Genomic DNA, 19,226 nt, shown 5'->3' with positions numbered 1-19,226 from the left:
ATAGTGCAATGCCCCTGGACGTCCCTTCTTTTGCATGCGTCTCCTGCAGCAAAAGGACATTTTCACTGTGCTTATTAACGTAAGCCGTGATTTTGTAAAATTCCCCATCCCCCCTTACATTCCAGCTCATCACCTTAAGACCCATCCCTGAGAGCAAACCTATTTACTGGGTGCACCTCTGACCTTCTAGTATACTTTCCATCGCTGCAGGAGTAGAACTTCTCAACCTTGTACTCTGCTGTCAATTCCTCTTCATAATTATCAATCATGATCATTCCAAGAGCGCAGCAGGCACGCAAACCTTCAGCGAGACCTGTTACAAGCGCAGATCTCAACCCCCACCTGCCCACCCCCAACCTGCAGTGTAAAAATTCCCTCCACCCCTGCTCCCCACCCAAAGCCTACCCCAAATGGGACGTAAATTCCAAACATAACCCAACATAGTTCAAGCAGTTGCTGTGGGGGTAACTGCTGCCACTCCGATACACACCACAGCGCAGTTTCAGGAACACATGTTTGAATTTACCAGTGGTGGTGATAGGTTAATTTATAGGTTCTATATACCCATTGTGAAAACGGAGGCGACTGCGAGAGGATTGTGATGTTGTCATTCAGCCTGGCAATTGGTTATTCTCAGTTGCTCCCTCGTGGTCTAGGATTGGTATTTGGGCCTCTATGAACTTCACAGCCTCATCTGATACCGTGAAGAAATATACTTTGCTGGAGAACTGAAATTTCAGCCGGGCTGAAAAAAGCATTGCATATTGTGTGTCTTGGGCCCGCAGCAATTTCTTGACACCCACAAATTGGCCTCTTGTTTTGGACTGGAAGTGAACTATCTGGAAGGATGGGAATTGTCTGAGCACCCCAGTCAGAGTTCCTTCTTTTCCCTGGCAAGTCTCAATAGATGGTCTGTCTCAAAAGCAGAGGATTTTCGCAATCATGGGGCGAGGGAAGTGTGCTTGTTTGGGTTTTGGGGCGAGAGCCTGGTGAGCGCGTTCCACTGCAAAAAAGGGGGAGAGGACAGGTGCGTCCTGTAGATCTCTGAGGAGATTTCCGACTGCTTGTTCCATGCCCCCTGACAGAGCGTCCTCCGGGACCCCCACAATGTGAATGTTGGTCCTCCTGGAACGCGATTCGAGATCATCGCCCTTGTTTCTTACTATTTTTATCTCCTTCGTCAGGGATGTAACTGTGTTTTGAAGCCCCTGCACAGCGTACTCGGTCGCCCAGATCCTCGTCTCTGCTTCTGTAATACGGCCGGATTCTTTGGCTGGCTGTGACCGCATGGATGCCACATTAGCTGTAATGTCATTCAGCTTTTCGTGGACAGCTGCGAATCCTTTAGCTATGGCTTCCATCACGTGTGTGAGGTCTGGGGATGATGCCATGACGGCCTGGATCTGGTCTGGGGTGGGCTGGAAGAGGATCCAGGAGCTTCACTTTGGGGCAACTTTCGCAAATGTGTCCACTTTTGGACTATCACAAACGACTGATGAGCACAATAGTTTTTGTTAGGTAGAAAACACCCTTAGTAGAGGGAAAGTTATGAGTTCTTACATCTTTTAGTTCAATAAAACAATGGAATATGATATACCAGAGTTTGTGTCCATCTTCTGACCCGCCACAGCACCTTAACCTGGAAGGAGGCTCTGTTTGGGCATTCCATTCTTCAACACATTGTTGTATATGGTATCTGTTCCTTGATTCATTGCTCACCTTGCTGTAGTCTTACTGTTTTGGTAGTTATTCTAAAAATGAAGAATCTTGCTTGAGGAAGGTACCCATTATTGGAACTAACTTCTTACTTGGGGTTTTGTTTTTTTCCTCAACATCTTGCTTTAGACCGCTGAGTATTTGTTTTTTCCACTGACGTCATTCACAATATTGGTATTTTTCCCACCACAATTTGAATAATTTGAAGGAATTGTCTACTGCCTTGCATAAAGATATTAATTGCATTTGAAGCCCGATTCCTGATAATTCTGCAATTTAAATTAGCTTTCTAAATTTATGGACTGTTTGTATTGAAAGAGTTCCAGGTGGTACATTACATTACTGTGCAGTATTCATTTGGATTTTAATGTACTATTTTGACGTTATGCACTTTCCACTTTATTTTGGACTTTACAAAATTAGATTACATTGAATTGTATCAGGGAAACAATGGAGGAGTGCCGCAGTTTACCTTTTGTGTACAAGATTGTTTCCACTATTCGTTGGGCCACCTCGGTGCTGCAGTGTAAGTAGAGTGTAACTGGGGTAAGGGAGCATATGGAGAACACTCTCTATAGATCTATTTCTGAGAGGGACCTTTCTACAGTAGCAGGTGTCATGGTGTTGCCAGAGAGCTGGCTTGCAGCTGCGCGCCGTCTTCCCCGTTTTCTATTTGGAATTTTAGCATCTATTGTGCCCCCAGATATGCATCTAATGATAAAGGATCTGTGGGAGGAATCTTGCACCCATCAGAAAGAACATTACATATGAAAAGTAATTTGCTGGTCTGAGTCTGCATGCATAAATATAAAAGGACAGGTCTTGCAGTTGTTTTGGGGAGCCTTTTAAAATCTATACAGTGCGTTATAGTGCTGCAGGATGCATATTGCAGGTATGCAAATCAGTGCTTTTCAATGTAAGCTGACAAATATCGGTTTAGTGAATCAAGTTGCCTCTTTGGGGTAAGACTTTGTAACCAGGTAACCCAGTTTTAAAAATGGTCTCCTCAACACTTCCCATTTTGTTGTAATGTGCTTGAGCTTCTCGAGTCCCATGAATTGAGTTATGCAGCCATCAAAGTGAAACTTGATCATTTTGATTTAACGTTTAGACTTTCTTTGTTTTTATATTCTTCTCGGCGTGGGGAGGTGGGGGGGGTATTTAGTTCAAGGTGGCCATTGGAGTGTTCACAGTACTTTATCCAAGTGCAAGTGTTGAACACTTAAGTGAAATAACTAAATTGGCATGTAAAGCCTGCATTATTTTTGCACCTTTACTCTAAGAATTCAACATGATTTGGATGTCTCTGTACCATAATAAAAATGTAGCATTTATATAGCGTACGAACCCTCAGGTATCTGAGCGCTGCTTATTATTACCCACGGTGTGTGGTGCTCATTTATCGACCTCGTAATGATGAAAGGCAGAGATGGCCATGCCAGGATTCGAACCTGCGTCAGCAGGCTCTGCACAGATGTCAAAGCGAGCGCTCTACCTGCTGTGCCATCGGATCAGCTGGGTTGAGGCACCTATCTATTTAATCTAAACGTTTAACATTTTCAGAAAACACAAGGGACCGAGTTACACATTGCATACAAAAACAGATTGAAATATAGGGTTTGAAATTTCACAAACATTAGTTCTTTATTCCAAGATTGTGAACGTTCCTTTAATGATGCACAGTCAGTACGCAATGATTGCATATAGTGTGAGCATATCCCCAAATATATTGTATGTATTGTACGGGAAGTATAATCTTTTTCCTTTCCTCCAGGCAATGCTCGGAGTGTGATCAGGCGGGTAGCAGTGACATGGAAGCAGGCATTGCCATGGAAACCTTGCCTGATGGGACGAAGAGATCAAGAAGGCAGATTAAGGAACCAGTGAAATTTGTTTCACAGGATGTGTCTCCAGAACCCAAGAAGGTGTCCCTGAGAAGCACGGTAAATTCCATCTCCTTTATCAAGTGTGCACATTGGCATTCGCAATAATCAGGTTTGCAATCTGTAAAATCAATGACTTAAATGATCCTGACAGAGCATATTTTAAAGAGTCCCTCTACAGAAAGTGCAGCTAAATATAGCCGTAGCTGTTCGGCTCTGTCCTCACCAGATCATTGCATTTGATTGTTCCTGGCAGTCCATTTGCCTTAAGATAAAACCACGGTCCCTTTGTCTTCTGTCACACGTATGAATTGACGGTTCATAAACTAGTAACAACATGTTCTTTGAACGTGTGAATTCACATTTCGTTGCAGATCATTTTTCACTTTTTGTATTTTGCTTTTTCTACATATGACTGTTTTCATATATTTAGTATCCGTCTTTATAAAAGTCAGACTGAGCATGTATTGCTGTACCTATATCGAGTGTTCTTGAAAAAAACAATAATACATATTGAGAATTCCTTAAACATACAGAACATTGACATTTTGACCTTAGAATTGACCTTTACTGATGGTTTGAATAATAACCGCAGCATATGGTAGGTTCTTAGTTTTGATAAACTGAATGCTTTGATGCTACTTATACACTGTACCCATTGTTTATTCGGTACTGGTCTGTGTTTTGGAAAACATATTAGGGATTTGAACGATGAGTAACGTGTGCTTTATTGCGGTTTCGTATTGCTCCTACATCCTTGTTTCAGTTATAACTTGAAGAAATTCTCCCACCTCTTGACCGTTTGCTGCTTCCTTAAACTATTATAAGTTAGCGATGCATAGCTAGTGCCATACTGGTTAGTCCTCTTTTCCACAGTTGCCAATATTTTGTAGCATTCACACAAGGTTCTCCTTTTCAGAGCATTTTTTCTGCCATCGTATTTGCACTGAAACCAGTTCTGCTGTGCTTTTTACATTTTGGCCTGAAGACCGAGTGTGTTGGGCCTAATTGGTGGCGTTCTGATTTTAAACACCAACATAAAAAAAACACTATACTGTAGTAACACCATGTAGACATTTGTTTTATTTTTATAGCTAACTGGTTATCACTTCACTTGTAAACGTAGCTTATTAAAATGTGCGTCTGCCATCATCGACCAATCATTCTGGAAAGCATGGACTTTGCCAGTGGCCTCTGGAGATGAGACCTGGTTAAGAGCAACAACTTTATAATGATGAGAGATAGTCATAAGAAATGCTGAAGGTGCCATTTCTGGCGCAATGTTTGGGCCTTTTTTAGCAGTGAGTTAGTATAAACCCACATGGATACAAATTGCTTATCTGGGGGACAAATAATTTGAATATAAAATCTGAAATCTGCTGGTTGCAGATTGATCAATCATGTCAGCTCCTGTGGGACCATTTTGACGCGGACGAGGCAGACTACCATCCTATTAAGCTTTCCGTACTCGTTTATTTGGAACAAAGGAGACTTTAACCTTAAAACCTTTGATAGCTCTACTATTTCAGATGCCTGCACAGAGAGACCCCAGTAAGGGCCCCTTTGGGCTTTGCCAAGTTATGGAGACTTCTGATCTTGAAGCAAGCAAGTGATGTAATAGGAAAAAGCATTCCGCCCTGACCAGCACCTACCCCGCTGCCCCTCTCCCCTTTCCCCTCTCCCCTTCACTTCTCTTTACTGCACTGCCACGATCTGAATGTCATAAGGCCTAGTAGAATCGTTTTGTCCTCCTGTACCCTCACCCTCTTGTCTTGTTAAGCCTCGAAACACATTGTGTATAGGCGCATTATAAATGCCCAATAAATAAAATAAGTGTCCTTGACATTATTGAATATCACTTCTATTTCTCAGTAAACAACCCATGCTTGGCGATCATCTGTTCAGATAGTGCAGGTGCTGCAAAAATGCTTTAATATCAGGAATAGAATGAGATTCATGATTGCAGTAAAATTGCATTTCAGAAGCGGACTGGTTAGAGTTTTTCTCCAAGAAATTTTTATAAAAACTGCATGGTAAATGAGGCACGAGAGCAATCAACTGCCTGGCAATTGAAATTTGACCAGGAGGATTTAGAAATCGCTGTATCTAAACTAAAACCATCGAAGGCCTGTGGCCTGGATGGCCTTACAAACTATATCCTGAAGAGTGACCCAAAGTTATGGACTGAAATCCTCTGGTGCCTATTTTACCATGGTATTAAGACAATGTTTCCCAGGTCATGAGGGGTGTCAATTGTCGTCCAATTTCTAAAAAAGGAGATGGAGCCACCCCCTTAAATTATAGGACGATTTCTCTTAATGATTCCTCATCAAAAGTATTGGCCAATTTTGTCTTGAAGCATTTGAAAAGGTGTGTAGAGGAAACCCAGAGGCTAAGTATGTACCAAAATGGATTCAGGCAGGGAGTGGGCACTGCTACTAATGGATTTATCATCTTCCTCTTACAATCTAGCAGCAAGATGAATACACATCTCCCTATTTATTTGGCTAGCCTTGACTTATCAGCGGCCTTTGCTAAGGTTGACAGAGGCCAGCTTTGACATAAGGTGAAAAGTTGGTCATTCCCCAAGGATTGTTAACGATACTCATCAGATTTTATTCTGGCAACAGGATAAGAGTCAGACTTAATGCAGAGGGGCTATTGTCAAGAGATGTTCAGTGGACACAGGACATAGACAGGGCCGTGTATTTGGCCGATTTGATTTCATCTTCACATGTCAGACCTTCACCTTGCTCTCTCTTGGGCTGCTTTGTTTCCACCCACGATGGGGTCTTTGGAGATGGTATAGTTGTTTTATGCAGACACTCATCTTAATGGACGACATTCCAGTCAGTGTTCAGAGAAGACTAACTCGGATAGACAGTGGTAGAAGTGTTCCGAAAAAAGTAGTGGAACAGTGGTCTCGGCAAGGGCACGAGAGTAGGCAGAATGCAACATGTGACAAGGTGTTGCAGCTGGGGCATTGCAATAGTCTAAGTGACTAGTAACTAAGGCTCCTATTACAGCTTTACACTTGCACAAGGACATGAATGGACAATTCCTCTGTATAGAATGGTGAATATGGTCGTAAAGAGTAGAGGAATGGTAAACAGAAAAAAATTAAGTAGTAGAACACTGCCCACGACCGTTCGCGCTCACTTCAATCACTGCTGACGGGCAACTACTTAGAGGAAAATGGGATATTGATTGACCCAGACAAATCCTGTATTCTTGGTTATTATGCAAACGAACTTTGTATGGGCAATAAAGACCAAAACTATTCCTCAGTTGGATAGAGTTATCTATTTGTGCGGTTTATTTACCCCAAAAAATAAAACCTGACCTTAGTGCAGGAGTGTTTAAGGATGAAGTGGAAGCCACAATTGCCCAGATGAAGGTTTTTAACCAGAATTCTGTTTTTACTCATTGTCACCTGTGGTCGAATTTTATAAGGCAAAAGTGACACTAATGGTATTGTATGATATCATAGATTATGCATAACGCGCTTAATACTTAGAGGTTTCTAAGCGGGGACCGAACCTGTGTTCCGTGTCGTCTTACTTTTTATTTTTTAATAATATATTTTATTGATTTCTTCAACAAACACAGTTAACATACAAGCCAAGAGACAAGATCATAAAGATAAAAAACAAAATAAAACTTGAATTCGAAGATTAAATCAATAATTAAGTATGATCAGAGTCCGACGAGTCCCCTTTTTAGCTGGCTTCATGTGTTCTCAGTGTGCGTTTCCGCCGACTGGTAGAAGCTACCGGTAGTCGCGCTCCTCCCACTTCCCCCAGATTTTGGAAGCTTTGGTGTGGCAACCCCGTGCCTTGTAGATTCTATGTTCCAACATTGCACAAGTGTCCATGTCGTCTGCCCACTGATCCAGTGTCGGGGAGTCCGGAGCTCCCCATTTCTGTGCGATGTTGCGTTTCATCAGTCCTGCAGCCGTTGCCAGGAGCAGTCCCTCCCATTTATTTGTAATGTTTTCATCGGGCGTACCTAACAACAAAATTTTGGGGTCTAGTGCGATGCTTCGACCCAGTGCTCTGGACAGCTCCCCACAGCATTCACCCCAGAAAGTCTGGATTCGGGGGCATTCCCAAAGGATGTGTATGAATGTTCCAGTTTCTGTCCCACATCAGAGGCAGTTTGGGTTTGGGGCCCTCCCCCATCTGTATGTTATGGTTCTAGGGTAATATATTCTATGTAGGATTTTCAGCTGCAGCAGGCGGAGCCTGGAAGAGATTGCAATTTCCCTGGGGTGCATTAGGACTTGGATCCAGTCCTCCGGGTCTATGCCTCCCACGTCTTTTTCCCATTTGGACTTAAGGTGAGGGAGTTCCGGGATGGCAAATGAGGCCATGGCGTTCTACAATATAGAGGTGCATTTGGTGGGGATGTATGCCGGGAGTATGTTGCGTTCTATGGGTGTGCTTTCGGGAATGGCAAAGTTCGATTGAATATGTGTTCGTAGACCGTGGGCCAACTGAGTATAGTGATATTGTTCAGTCGATGGGATCTGGAACTTTAGTTGCAGAGTGTCGAATGAGGCAATTTCCCTGCCCTCTAGGACGTCCCCAATCTTGGTGATACCGGCCTTTTCCCATTTGGATCATGGTTTAAGTTTACCCAGCTCTTTCAGGTTACTGTTGTAACACAGAGGTTGTGCAGTAGTGATCTTGTCTTTCCAACCTACAAAAGCATGTGCCCGTCTGCAAACCATGGCAACATGCGCTGCCATTGTTTGTGGGGAGGGTCTTCCCAGGGGCTGATAGAGCAAGTGAAGTGGGTCTGTATCGTGCAGGGCTGCTATTTCGGCCTCTATAATGTGGTAGCTCCCGGTCCCCGTGTAGTAGGTCATTGACCACAGCTAGCTGCGAGGCCCAGTAGTATACTCGGGGGCGGGGCACGCTGATTCCTCCCTCCCAGATTGATCACTGCAATGTGTCTAATGCAATGTGGGGTTGACCTCCTCCCTATATGAGTTCTCTAAGGAGATTATCGAGGCGGTTGAATTCGGAGTCTTGGATTTCAAGCGGCGCATTCTGTAACACATAAAGACATCTGGGCAGGGTAATCATTTTGAAGAGGGCGGCACTGCCCATAAGTGTCAACGGGAGGAGTTTCCAGTGGCGGACATCGTCTCTAAAACGGTCCATGATTGGTTGGAGATTATGGGATGTGTAACGAGTCTTCTGATACCCAAATCCCCAGATATCGGAATCCGGCTGATTCTACTTTGTACGGGCAGTCCTGGGGAATGGCTTGTTTACCGCCCTTCACCGGGAAGAGGACTGACTTTCTCCAGTTAATTTTCAACCCACTAAATTCGCCGAAGCGAACAAGCATCTGCGTCACTATTGGGCAGGTTCGTATTGGGTCTCCCAGGTAGATCAAAAGGTCGTCAGCATAAAGAGACGCCCTATCCTCATGTCCCTGCGGCCATCTAAATCCGGTCCACTCCTCGCTTTGACGGAGCCATAAAGCGAGTGTCTCTATTGCCAGATCGAAGAGGAAGGGGGGACAGGGGACAACCCTGTCACATGCCTTTACCGAGGGGAAAGGACTCTGAGGGTCACCTGTTAACCTTCACTTCTGCATGTGGGTCTGTATAGAGGAGTTGTACCCAGCTCGGGAAGTTGTTTCCAAAGCCCATTCTCTGCATGGTTTCCCAGAGGCTGTCCCAGCGAACCGAATCGAACGCCTTTTCAAAATCTATGGCCAGTAATGCCAGCGGTCCGTCTATGACTGGGGCTCTTTCTAATAGTAGGTGAAGGCGGCGTATGTTCATCCGCGTTTTTTTTTGTGGCATAAACCCACATTGGTCTGGGTGGACCAGGGAGGTAATGACTGATTGTAGCCGGTTAGCTAAGAGTTTGGCAAGGATTTTGGTTTCGATGTTAAGTAGTGAGATGGGCCTATAAGTGGTGCACTGCTCCGCTGGTTTGCCCGGCTTTGGAATGACGACGATCGTGGCTTTGCGCAGTTCTGGCGGGAGGGTACCCTGCTCCCGAGCCCCGAGGAACATCCCGTGGAGGTATGGTGCTAGTTTCTCCCCGCCCAGTTTCTTCCAAGTTTCAACCGGGAATCCGTTAGGGCCCGGTGTTTTCCCGGACTATAATTGGGCCATGGCCTCAGCTATCTCTGTTTTGGTCAGAGCCACGTCTAATTGCTCCTTTTGCTGTTCAGACAGCTGGGGCAGTGCAATGTCCTCAAGGAGAGAAGGGTTCAATGGAGATACCGGGGAGCCGTACAGCGCGGCATAGAAGTCTGCAAACGCCTTCGCTATTTCGCGGTCTGCATGGCATCTCTCACCTTGCGGAGTTCTAATTTCTCTGACATGGCGTTGACCCTCATCTCTCCTTTCAAACCAAGCCAACATTTTTCCCGCCTTGTCACCATGTTCATAGACCCTCGCTCTGGACTCCAGATGGGCCTGTTTAGCGTTGTCTAGTTCGATGCTCCGAAGCCTTTCTCTAGCGCCCTTGAAGGATCTAAGGGTCTCAGAGCATGGGGCGAGAACATACTTGCAGCCCGATTCATGGAAATAATGTGCGCTGAAAGTTTCGGCGAAAGCGTGCGAATCGCAGTGCCAGTGTGAAAATCGCAGTGAAACCCGCCCACAGCGATTCATGGAAGTCCGTGCGCGAGGAAATTCCAGGATGTGCGCCAAAATACTGCGTGGCGCACACTGGCGCACACGTCTTCAAATCGCGAGCGCCAAGCGCACAGCGAAAGCGCACATAGCGCAGCGCACACAACAAAAGTAGGCGTAACACGGGGCGTGACACGCGGAATGGGGAACAACTCGTGAAAATGAGGGCGTTTCGGGGGAAGTACAGGAGGCAAGTGCGCGGAACACCCACACGCTCGCCTACAACACGTATTCATGGAATCGAATAGGGCAAACCAGCGCACGGGCAAAGACGCGCACAGGCCTAAACACCTCCGCCACACGAAGGCAGGCGGTAGCGTCCCTGCGCATGAAAGAAATGTGCGCCAAAATGTGCGCTAAACAAAAGGACGTATATACAGCCATGATGAATGTCCCATACTGTGGCCCTCTAGGACAAATGACGTGCAAAGTGGTACGCGACAAACACTGACACCCGCTGTGTGAAAAATAGCGTGTGCGTGTATTTCGGGTGTGCGCGGGAAGTTTCACACGCGATTGGCCTTGGGCGAGCGCGGTACATGTAAATCTGGGTGCGCGGGAAGTTTCACACGCGATTGGCCTGGGTACGTGTATTTCAGGGGTGCTTGGGAAGTTTCACATGCGATTTTGCTGTCAGAGCGGGGAACGTGTATTTCGGGGGTGCGCGGGGAGTCCTACACGTGAATTGGCAGTGTGGGTCCCCCCAGGTGTCCCTTCTACCCCCTCCACGACCACCCGCAGGCAGCCCACACCACAGGCGACTACCCTGCACCCCTGGTCATGTCCCGCAGGCAGCCCATCTACCATGGGCATGCCCCCCAGCCAAGGCACATGTAACCTTGCGATATAATCAACAACTCATGTCCCCCTGCACCCCCACCGCCCAGCATCAAGAGCCCCTGCCAGCAGGCCCTCATTCATGTGCCCTTGCACACCCACCCCCCAGCTGTCAGGGGCCCCTGTCAGCAGGCCCCCACTCATGGCCCTCTGCACCCCCACCCCCCAGCAGTCAGGGGCACCTGGCAGCAGGCCCCGACTCATGTCCCCCTGCACCCCCACCCCCCAGCAGTCGGGCACCTGCCAGCAGGCCCCCACTCATGTCCCACTCATGTCCCCCTGCACCTCCACCCCCCATCAGTCAGGGGCACCTGCCAGCAGGCCCCCACTCATGTCCCCCTGCACCCCCACCCCCAGCAGTCAGGGGCCCCTGCCAGCAGGCGCCCACACATGTCCCCTTGCACACCCACCCCCCAGCAGTCAGGGGCCCCTGCCAGCAGGCCCCCACTCATGTCCCCCTGCACCCCCATCCCCCAGCAGTCAGGGGCACCTGGCAGCAGGCCCCCACTCATGTCCCTTTGCACCCCCACCCCCCAGCAGTCAGGGGCACCTGGCAGCAGGCCCCCACTCATGTCCCCCTGCACCCCCACCCCCAGCAGTCAGGGGCACCTGGCAGCAGGCCCCCACTCATGTCCCCCTGCACCCCCAACGCCCAGCAGTCAGGGGCACCTGGCAGCAGGCACCCACTCATGTCCCCCTGCACCCCCACCCCCCCAGCAGTCAGGGGCACCTGGCAGCAGGCCCCCACTCATGTCCCCATGCACCCCCACCCCCCAGCAGTCAGGGGCACCTGCCAGCAGGCCCCCACCCCCACTCATGTCCCCCTGCACCCCCACCAGTCAGAGGCCTCTGCCAGCAGACCCCCCACTCATGTCCCCTTGCACCCCCACCCCCCAGCAGTCAGGGGCACCTGGCAGCAGGCCCCCACTCATGTCCCCCTGCACCCCCACCCCCCAGCAGTCAGGGGCACCTGCCAGCAGGCCCCCACTCATGTCCCCCTGCACCTCCGCCCCCCAGCAGTCAGGGGCACCTGCCAGCAGGCCCCCACTCATGTCCCCCTGCACCCCCGCCCCCCAGCAGTCAGGGGCCCCTGCCAGCAGGCGCCCACACATGTCCCCTTGCACACCCACCCCCCAGCAGTCAGGGGCCCCTGCCAGCAGGCCCCCACTCATGTCCCCCCTGCACCCCCACCCCCCAGCAGTCAGGGGCACCTGCCAGCAGGCCCCCACTCATGTCCCCCTGCACCCGCACCCCCCAGCAGTCAGGGGCACCTGCCAGCAGGCCCCACCCATGTCCCCCTGCAGTCAGGGGCACCTGCCAGCAGGCCCCCACTCATGTCCCCCTGCACCCCCAGCAGTCAGGAGCACCTGGCAGCAGGCCCCCACTCATGTCCCCCTGCTCCCCCACCCCCCAGCAGTCAGGGGCACCTGGCAGTCGGCCCCCACTCATGTCCCCCTGCACCCCCACCCCCAGCAGTCAGGGGCACCTGCCAGCAGGCCCCCTTTCATGTCCCCCTGCACATCCACCCCCCAGCAGTCAGGGGCCCCTGCCAGCAGGCCCCCACACATGTTCCCTTGCACCCCCATCCCGCAGCAGTCAGGGGCCCCTGCCAGCAGGCCCCCACTCATGTCCCCCTGCACCCCCCCAGCAGTGAAATGGCGATTCCATGACACAAACCAAAAGTCTACTATGTACATCAACACATGTCCCCACACGAAGGCAGGCGGTAGCGTCCCTGCGCATTAAAAAAATGAGCGCTATCAAAAAGCACGTATATACAGCTCTGATGAATTTCTCATACTGTGGCCCTCCAGGACAAATGACCTGCAAAGGGGTACGCGACAAACACGGACACCCGCTGTGTCAACAATAGCGTGTATTTCGTGGGTGCGCGAGAAGTTTCACACGAGATTGTTCCTGGGCGAGCAGGGTACGTGTACTTCAGGGACTCGTGGGAAGTTGGGCTCGTGGGAAGTTGGGCTCGCGTGAAGTTTTACACGTGATTGGGCCTGTGCGAGCAGGGTACATGTAAATCTGGGGTGGGCGGGGAAGTGCATGAGGCAAATGCGCGGAACGCCCACACACGCATGCCAAAAAATACGCGCTAATCCGGAAACACGTACGCCAGCAGGAAGCAGGCGTACGTGTACCGCACAGCATAAAAGTGCGCGCAAACAACAAGCAAGCTCAGACGCCAGGATGAACATACCATTCCTAGCAGCAGTGGTCGTGGGATACCGAAGGAGGAGGAGGAGGAGGAGGAGGAGGATAGTCAGGCCCAGAATTTTCACACCCAGAACAAGCCTTTTTGGCATGCCTGATGACCAGGTGTATGGGAGGTACAGGTTTCCACCTCACATAATACTCGACCTGGTCAGTGAGTGGGAGGATGACCTCACATCACCCACCCTCTGCTCCCAAGCTCCCAAGCACTCAGCCCCCTGGAGAAGGTCCTCAATGTACTGCACTTTTTGGCCACCGGATCATTTCAGCGGACAAGTGCCATAGTGGGGGGGGGGGGGTGTCACAGGCCACACAGTCACGCTGCCTACACCAGGTCTTGGCCATCATGACTGCACGCCCATCAGTGCGCAGGCACATATACCTGCCCAGAACACCTGCAGAAAGGCAGGCCGTCATCCAGGATTTCTACGGGGTGGCACAATTCCCCAAAGTCCTAGGTGCCATTGATTGCACCCATGTGGCCCTACGTCCCCCCAGGGCATCAGAGCACATCTATAGAAACTGCAAGCACTGGCATTCCATCAACGTGCAGGTAGTATGTAATGCAAAGGGAATCATCACCTCTGTATATGCCAACTATCCAGGGTCCACCCACGACAGTTTCATTTACAGAGTGTCAACCCTAAACCGGGACCTAGAAGCTGGGCGGCATGGCGATGCATGGCTGCTTGGTGAGTATAAATGCCACAGCACATGCATGCATGCCAGACACTGAGTAATGTCACAACCCCACTAATGATACCCATCACCACCTCCCCAGGTGACGGTGCCTACCCTCCGAGCACCCACATGATGACGCCAATTTGGAACCCCACCACGCCACCCGAGGTAAGATACAACACAGCCCATATTGCAACCCGGGGCATAGTGGAGCGCACATTCGGAGTGCTCAAGTCAAGCTTTCGCTCCCTTGACCATTCTGTTGGGCAGCTGTTATACGCTCCCCCAGTAGTGTGCAGGATAATAGTGGCAGTATGTGTCCTGCACAATGTTGCAACATGCCGGGGCCTGCTGGTGGACATGGTGGTGCCCTCACATCCCCAACCACATGCACGCCCGCTGCGCATGGGAGGGGAAAGGGCACGGGGTGAGGCAGCCCGAACACAGCTGGTGGCTAATTACTTCACTTAGAATCACACCCCTGTGGAGTGCACACAGCCCTGCCACATACCATCTGACAATCAATGATGATGGCATGAGGGACAGTCAACTGTCACAACCATACCATCCTGAGATTGGTCACCTGGAAGTGTCACAATGTGTGCATCCCTACCTACAGAAACACCACCAATGCTGTGTCATCAAAAGACACATATGCTGCTAAATGCATGACCCCCTTGCAAAATACAATATGAGAACAGTGCCATGTCACCCAACCCCTCCCCAGCACCGCCACCCAACACACCATGGCATGTCATGCTATGTGAGAGCAAAAAAAGCAATCCCAAAAACCTGACACAAGTGTCACAAAGTACAGTGTCCCTAATGGAAACTGGCCACACACAATATGCTCCTAGTAATGTTGAACTAACAACACACATGACCAAATACTTACCAACTAAACAATCCATCTAGACAAGTTCAAACATTTCTAACACATGACAGTACTAAGTTAAAGTAGTCGTAGTCATACAACCTGAATATGCCACCACATCGCCCCCTTCAAACTGTAGTCTTGCAGCCTTCAAAATTGGTCGGTGTACTGCATAAAACATGAACTCCATTTCCAAAGTAGACGGCCTTGTGAAGACATGAGGAATGAACCTGCAAATTCAGAGGGAGACAGGGAAGCAAAATCATACATTAATACACCATGCAGTGTACAATACAACAATATACACAAGGAATGTCTACACAGTATTGACTACAGACTGCCCACACAGCTCATGGGAGCCCAACGTCACTGTGTACATCACTGTCACTTGGTCACACCCTTTGCAAGCCCATGGGATCGGGAAGCAGTAGGGGTGTGTCTCATGAACCCAAGCATCTAACCCAAACTCAGGACAAGCCTGCATGTGCCCCGACAGAATACAGTGGATGCCCACGGGAGCCACACAAGGCAACACACTGTCAAATTATTTAAAAAAAAAATCAAAAATCAAAAATGGCCATCTGGGGGCCAGGGGGTGGGGTGGGAGGCCACCCAGGAGGTCCAAGGACAGGGTGCGCACCAACAGCCACCTGTGTGGATGTTGGGGGGGGGGGAAAACACCTCATGGGCTCATGGCCTGCACGGCTATGCCAATGTGGGAGAATTGCTGTCGTCGCTCTCATGACCCTCTGCTGCTGCATCAGGAGGTGGTGGTGCTATGGGAGGCGGCCCACGCAAAGCCCTGGTATGGTCCTCCATGGCAGCAAGCATGCAGGTGTGGAAGGTCTCGTTCTGGAGGATTATAGTGCAGAGATCCCCATGCAACACCTGACGTGATGCCCGGATCTCCTCCCGAGTTGCCCGCATCTCAGCTGAGAGCGTACTTGTGAGGTGCTCCAGCCGCTATTCTGCCCTAAAATTAGCGGAAGTCTCAAGCTCAAGAAGAGTCTGCCTGAGGTTATGGAGTTCTTCACTCAGGGCTTCCCTGTGGGCCTGGGACTCTATTGAGATGGATTGGTGCAGAGCCTCTAGTGCCGCCCGTCGGTCCCTGTTGGACGCCAACATGTCTTCCCTGTGTGATTGGCAAATGGAGTCTGTTGCCTGCTGTAGTTGCTCCATCTGACTTTCAGGAGGGATAATGGAAGTGGCCACCCTCTCCATTGCCTGAGCCATCATTTCAACTGATGCTGACTGTTGGGTTGCCATAGCGTACATGGAGTTCTCCCATACGCTATTGCCTGGTGGCGTACGGCCACCGCGTCAACGGGCACCGCACCTGTTTGGGGCAAGGCGATATGCACCTTGCTGTGCTGGCACCGCCTGAGGCTGCAAGACTGCGTTCCCCCTCTGATCTGCTGGCCCAGGAACATGATCAGATGCTGTGAAGTGTGACCCTGCATCCGTAACCGCCAAAGGCGCCTGTACCAAAACTGACATCCCCATAGAGGGATCTACCCCTGGTGCAGGTGGGTTGGCCAGAACAGAATCCCTGCCAGAAACACTTACATGTGACAACACATAGGTCTCATCATCCGAATCGGCACCTAAATAGAGGTCTGGGGAGGTGCACCCAGAGACACCCCTGGAAAGTATGGTCTGCAGGAGGATTGGGTTCTCACCCACCACCACACCACGTCCCCCGCTGGTAGGTCGTGCCTGGGATTCCTCCTGGGTCTGCACCATCTCCTCAACCTCAACAGCATCAAGTGCGTCATCCCCTGCAAAAACATGAAAGAGAAAAAATGGAAACGGCATTAGCACCATAGCACACAAATAGGCCTGTCAAGCTACAGAACCAGTACATGATTCACACAAGTCCCACATGACTATAACCCTCCCATGCCTGCACTGTCACTGAGTAGTAAGGGGAGGCAAAAGGCAGACACTGATGACACCAATATGGGAGAGCAACACATTTGCTGCATGCTGGGTAGCACTGCCATCACACATTGGCCTGTGAGTGGCATGTCCAATACACATGCATGACACATGGCAGCACACATATGGCATTTAGCATAGCCATGGTACATTTGACAAGTACAGCCATATGTCAGTGATTGAGTACTGTCACCCATCCATGTGAGATGGACATGATGACATTAAAAATGCTGCATACTGGGACTAAGTACACATGTGCCACTCACTGCAACACATGCAAGGTACAAGAATACAGTGATAGTTGGCTGATCTATTTTTCCTCACATTGACATCGCAGGAAACATCTGTCATTTTCCACATGCAAACGGGCACTCATCTAAACATTTGTGCTGGCCAACACCATCAGCCTGAATGGTCTCATTGTGTACATAACTAGGTAAAGCATTGCCCCAGTGTGGCCAGTAAAAAATGTCCGAAGCATATCACATATGTCACAATATGGTTGATAAATGTCTAGCAAAAAAGGGGAGAGTGGAAAATATTATCCTGAAGGCACACCTACAAATTATGACCAATGTAGCTGCAAGATGGCAGTACAAGGTCAACTGCACAATTGGGGACCTAATAGGATACTGTGGGCAGAAGGGATGCAGTCATAGCCAAATACAAGGCATGTGATCCCATGTGAGGAAGGAAATGGGTGACCCATAACACTCTGGAGTACACACCCTCACCTGGCACTCAATCAGAACCCGTCACCCAAAATACATACACATGCACTACACACACACACGCATGGGCACTCACCGGACAATGCTTCGTAATCAGGTAGTTCTCCCACACCTCGGATCTGTTCCTCTTTGATGAAGGTCCCAGCAACAGACTCATGTTCAGTGAGTTTGTTGTCCTCTTGTGGAGACCCACCGCCAGTCACCAGAGTAGCGGCATGATTTGAGACCAGCTTGTCCTTTGCTCTGCGTTTCAGGTCATTCCACCGCTTGTAGCAATCATCAGCTGAGCGCCTCACAAATCCAAGGGCACTTATGTGGTTGGCGATGGTCTGCCAGTGTGCCTTACGTTGACCAGGTGTGGTCTTGGACCCTGCAGTCACCACCATTTCGTGGCTATGTTGCGACACATAGCTCACAAGTGCATTAAGCTCTACATCATTAAAGCAAGGCTTCCTTGACGTGCCAGAGTGTGTAGCCGTGCCTGGGGTCTCAGCCTTGCGTGCCAGAGCACCCTTCTTCCTTTTTTTAGAAGGTGGAGCGGAGCCAGAGTGGCTCTGGTCAGTAGGGGCAGAATCACCGGTGGACTGGGTTGTTGGAGTGTGCGAATGCACATTGACCATAGGACTTGGTGCAGGCATTGTCTGAAGTGTGATGTTGGCAGGGGGAACATCAGTATGATGGACCAGGACCAACACTGTCCTGGCTTGGAGAGTCAGAGCTGGGGCGGATGGAGCTGCAGCTGCCCCTGGAGCCTCACCACCCTGCATACTTGGGGCAGCAGATGACATAGCTGCTCCAGATCAACGTGCCTTGGTGACAACTTGCACCGCCACACGTGGCCTAGACTTGCTGACCTGGAAGTCAGTCAGGGAGTCATCCTGTGCCAGGTCAAGTGCCACAATGGGCTGGTCCAACAGGGGCTGAGCTGGGATGGTCTCAGCCACGTTTCCCTCAACCATGGTGGTGGGGGGAGCATGGGTGTCCCTGATTGGTCCTCCACATGGGGGTGTAGGGGCACCTTGCAAATCCTGGCCACATCCCCTACCGCGCCCACCACGTCCACCTTTTGAATGTCGGCCACCTTTGCCTCCCTTACCTCTTGGTCGCCTCCCAACCATGGCACTGATGTTGTTGTGCGTATGGGAGGAGCAGTAAACTATTGTCCTGGGCAATTGGGGGTGAAAGGGGTAGGGTACTAGATGGAATTCGTACCCTAGTGCTCTAACATGGCTGTCTGTGACCCCTGGGGGAAGATGACGGGTCATGCAACGCACAGGCAGCCCAAAAATAAACGTGCACGCAACCCCTCGTAGACGACGTGCGTGGAAAAATGAACCCGCACTACGCTGTGGCACCCAGAAACACAAAAATAAGCGTACGCGTAATACACGCAGCCTACAATGACCTCTGAAGGGGAGTGCGACGCACGGGGCAAGCACAGTTGCTAAGTACGTGCGGAACTCACCGTCTGCCTGGAATAAGAACGTGAAAAATACACGAGTGTGCGCGTTGGCAACACCCCCGCCAAAAGAAGAATTGTACGCTGTTTGAGGAAACAGGCCCAAAAAAAGAAGAAAAATGAAAGCTGTCAGAGGTAACCGGGAGTACGAACTTGAAACGCTGTGAAGTAATCGCGTGTGAACCGACAAGAAGTACAGAATTCACCCACTCGCTCTCCA

The 19,226-nt window shown here is 50.0% G+C and overlaps 1 protein-coding gene across 3 annotated transcripts in view; it reads left to right on the top strand.

Annotated features, from left to right (window-relative positions):
* PHF14 (PHD finger protein 14) overlaps window positions 1-19,226 on the top strand; it is a 2,413,061-nt gene that overhangs the window by 1,092,603 nt on the left and 1,301,232 nt on the right. For all 3 annotated transcript variants that reach the window (XM_069648631.1, XM_069648632.1, XM_069648633.1), the window contains exon 14: window positions 3,491-3,659. In XM_069648631.1, the coding sequence (XP_069504732.1) occupies window positions 3,491-3,659 (169 nt within the window). The remainder of the gene's footprint in view (window positions 1-3,490; window positions 3,660-19,226) is intronic.

This window comes from Ambystoma mexicanum, chromosome 2q (genome assembly GCF_040938575.1).
Source record: "Ambystoma mexicanum isolate Mex_15411 chromosome 2q, UKY_AmexF1_1, whole genome shotgun sequence".
NCBI classification, from domain to species: Eukaryota; Metazoa; Chordata; class Amphibia; order Caudata; family Ambystomatidae; genus Ambystoma; species Ambystoma mexicanum.
This window is presented reverse-complemented; position numbering and strand designations above follow the sequence as displayed.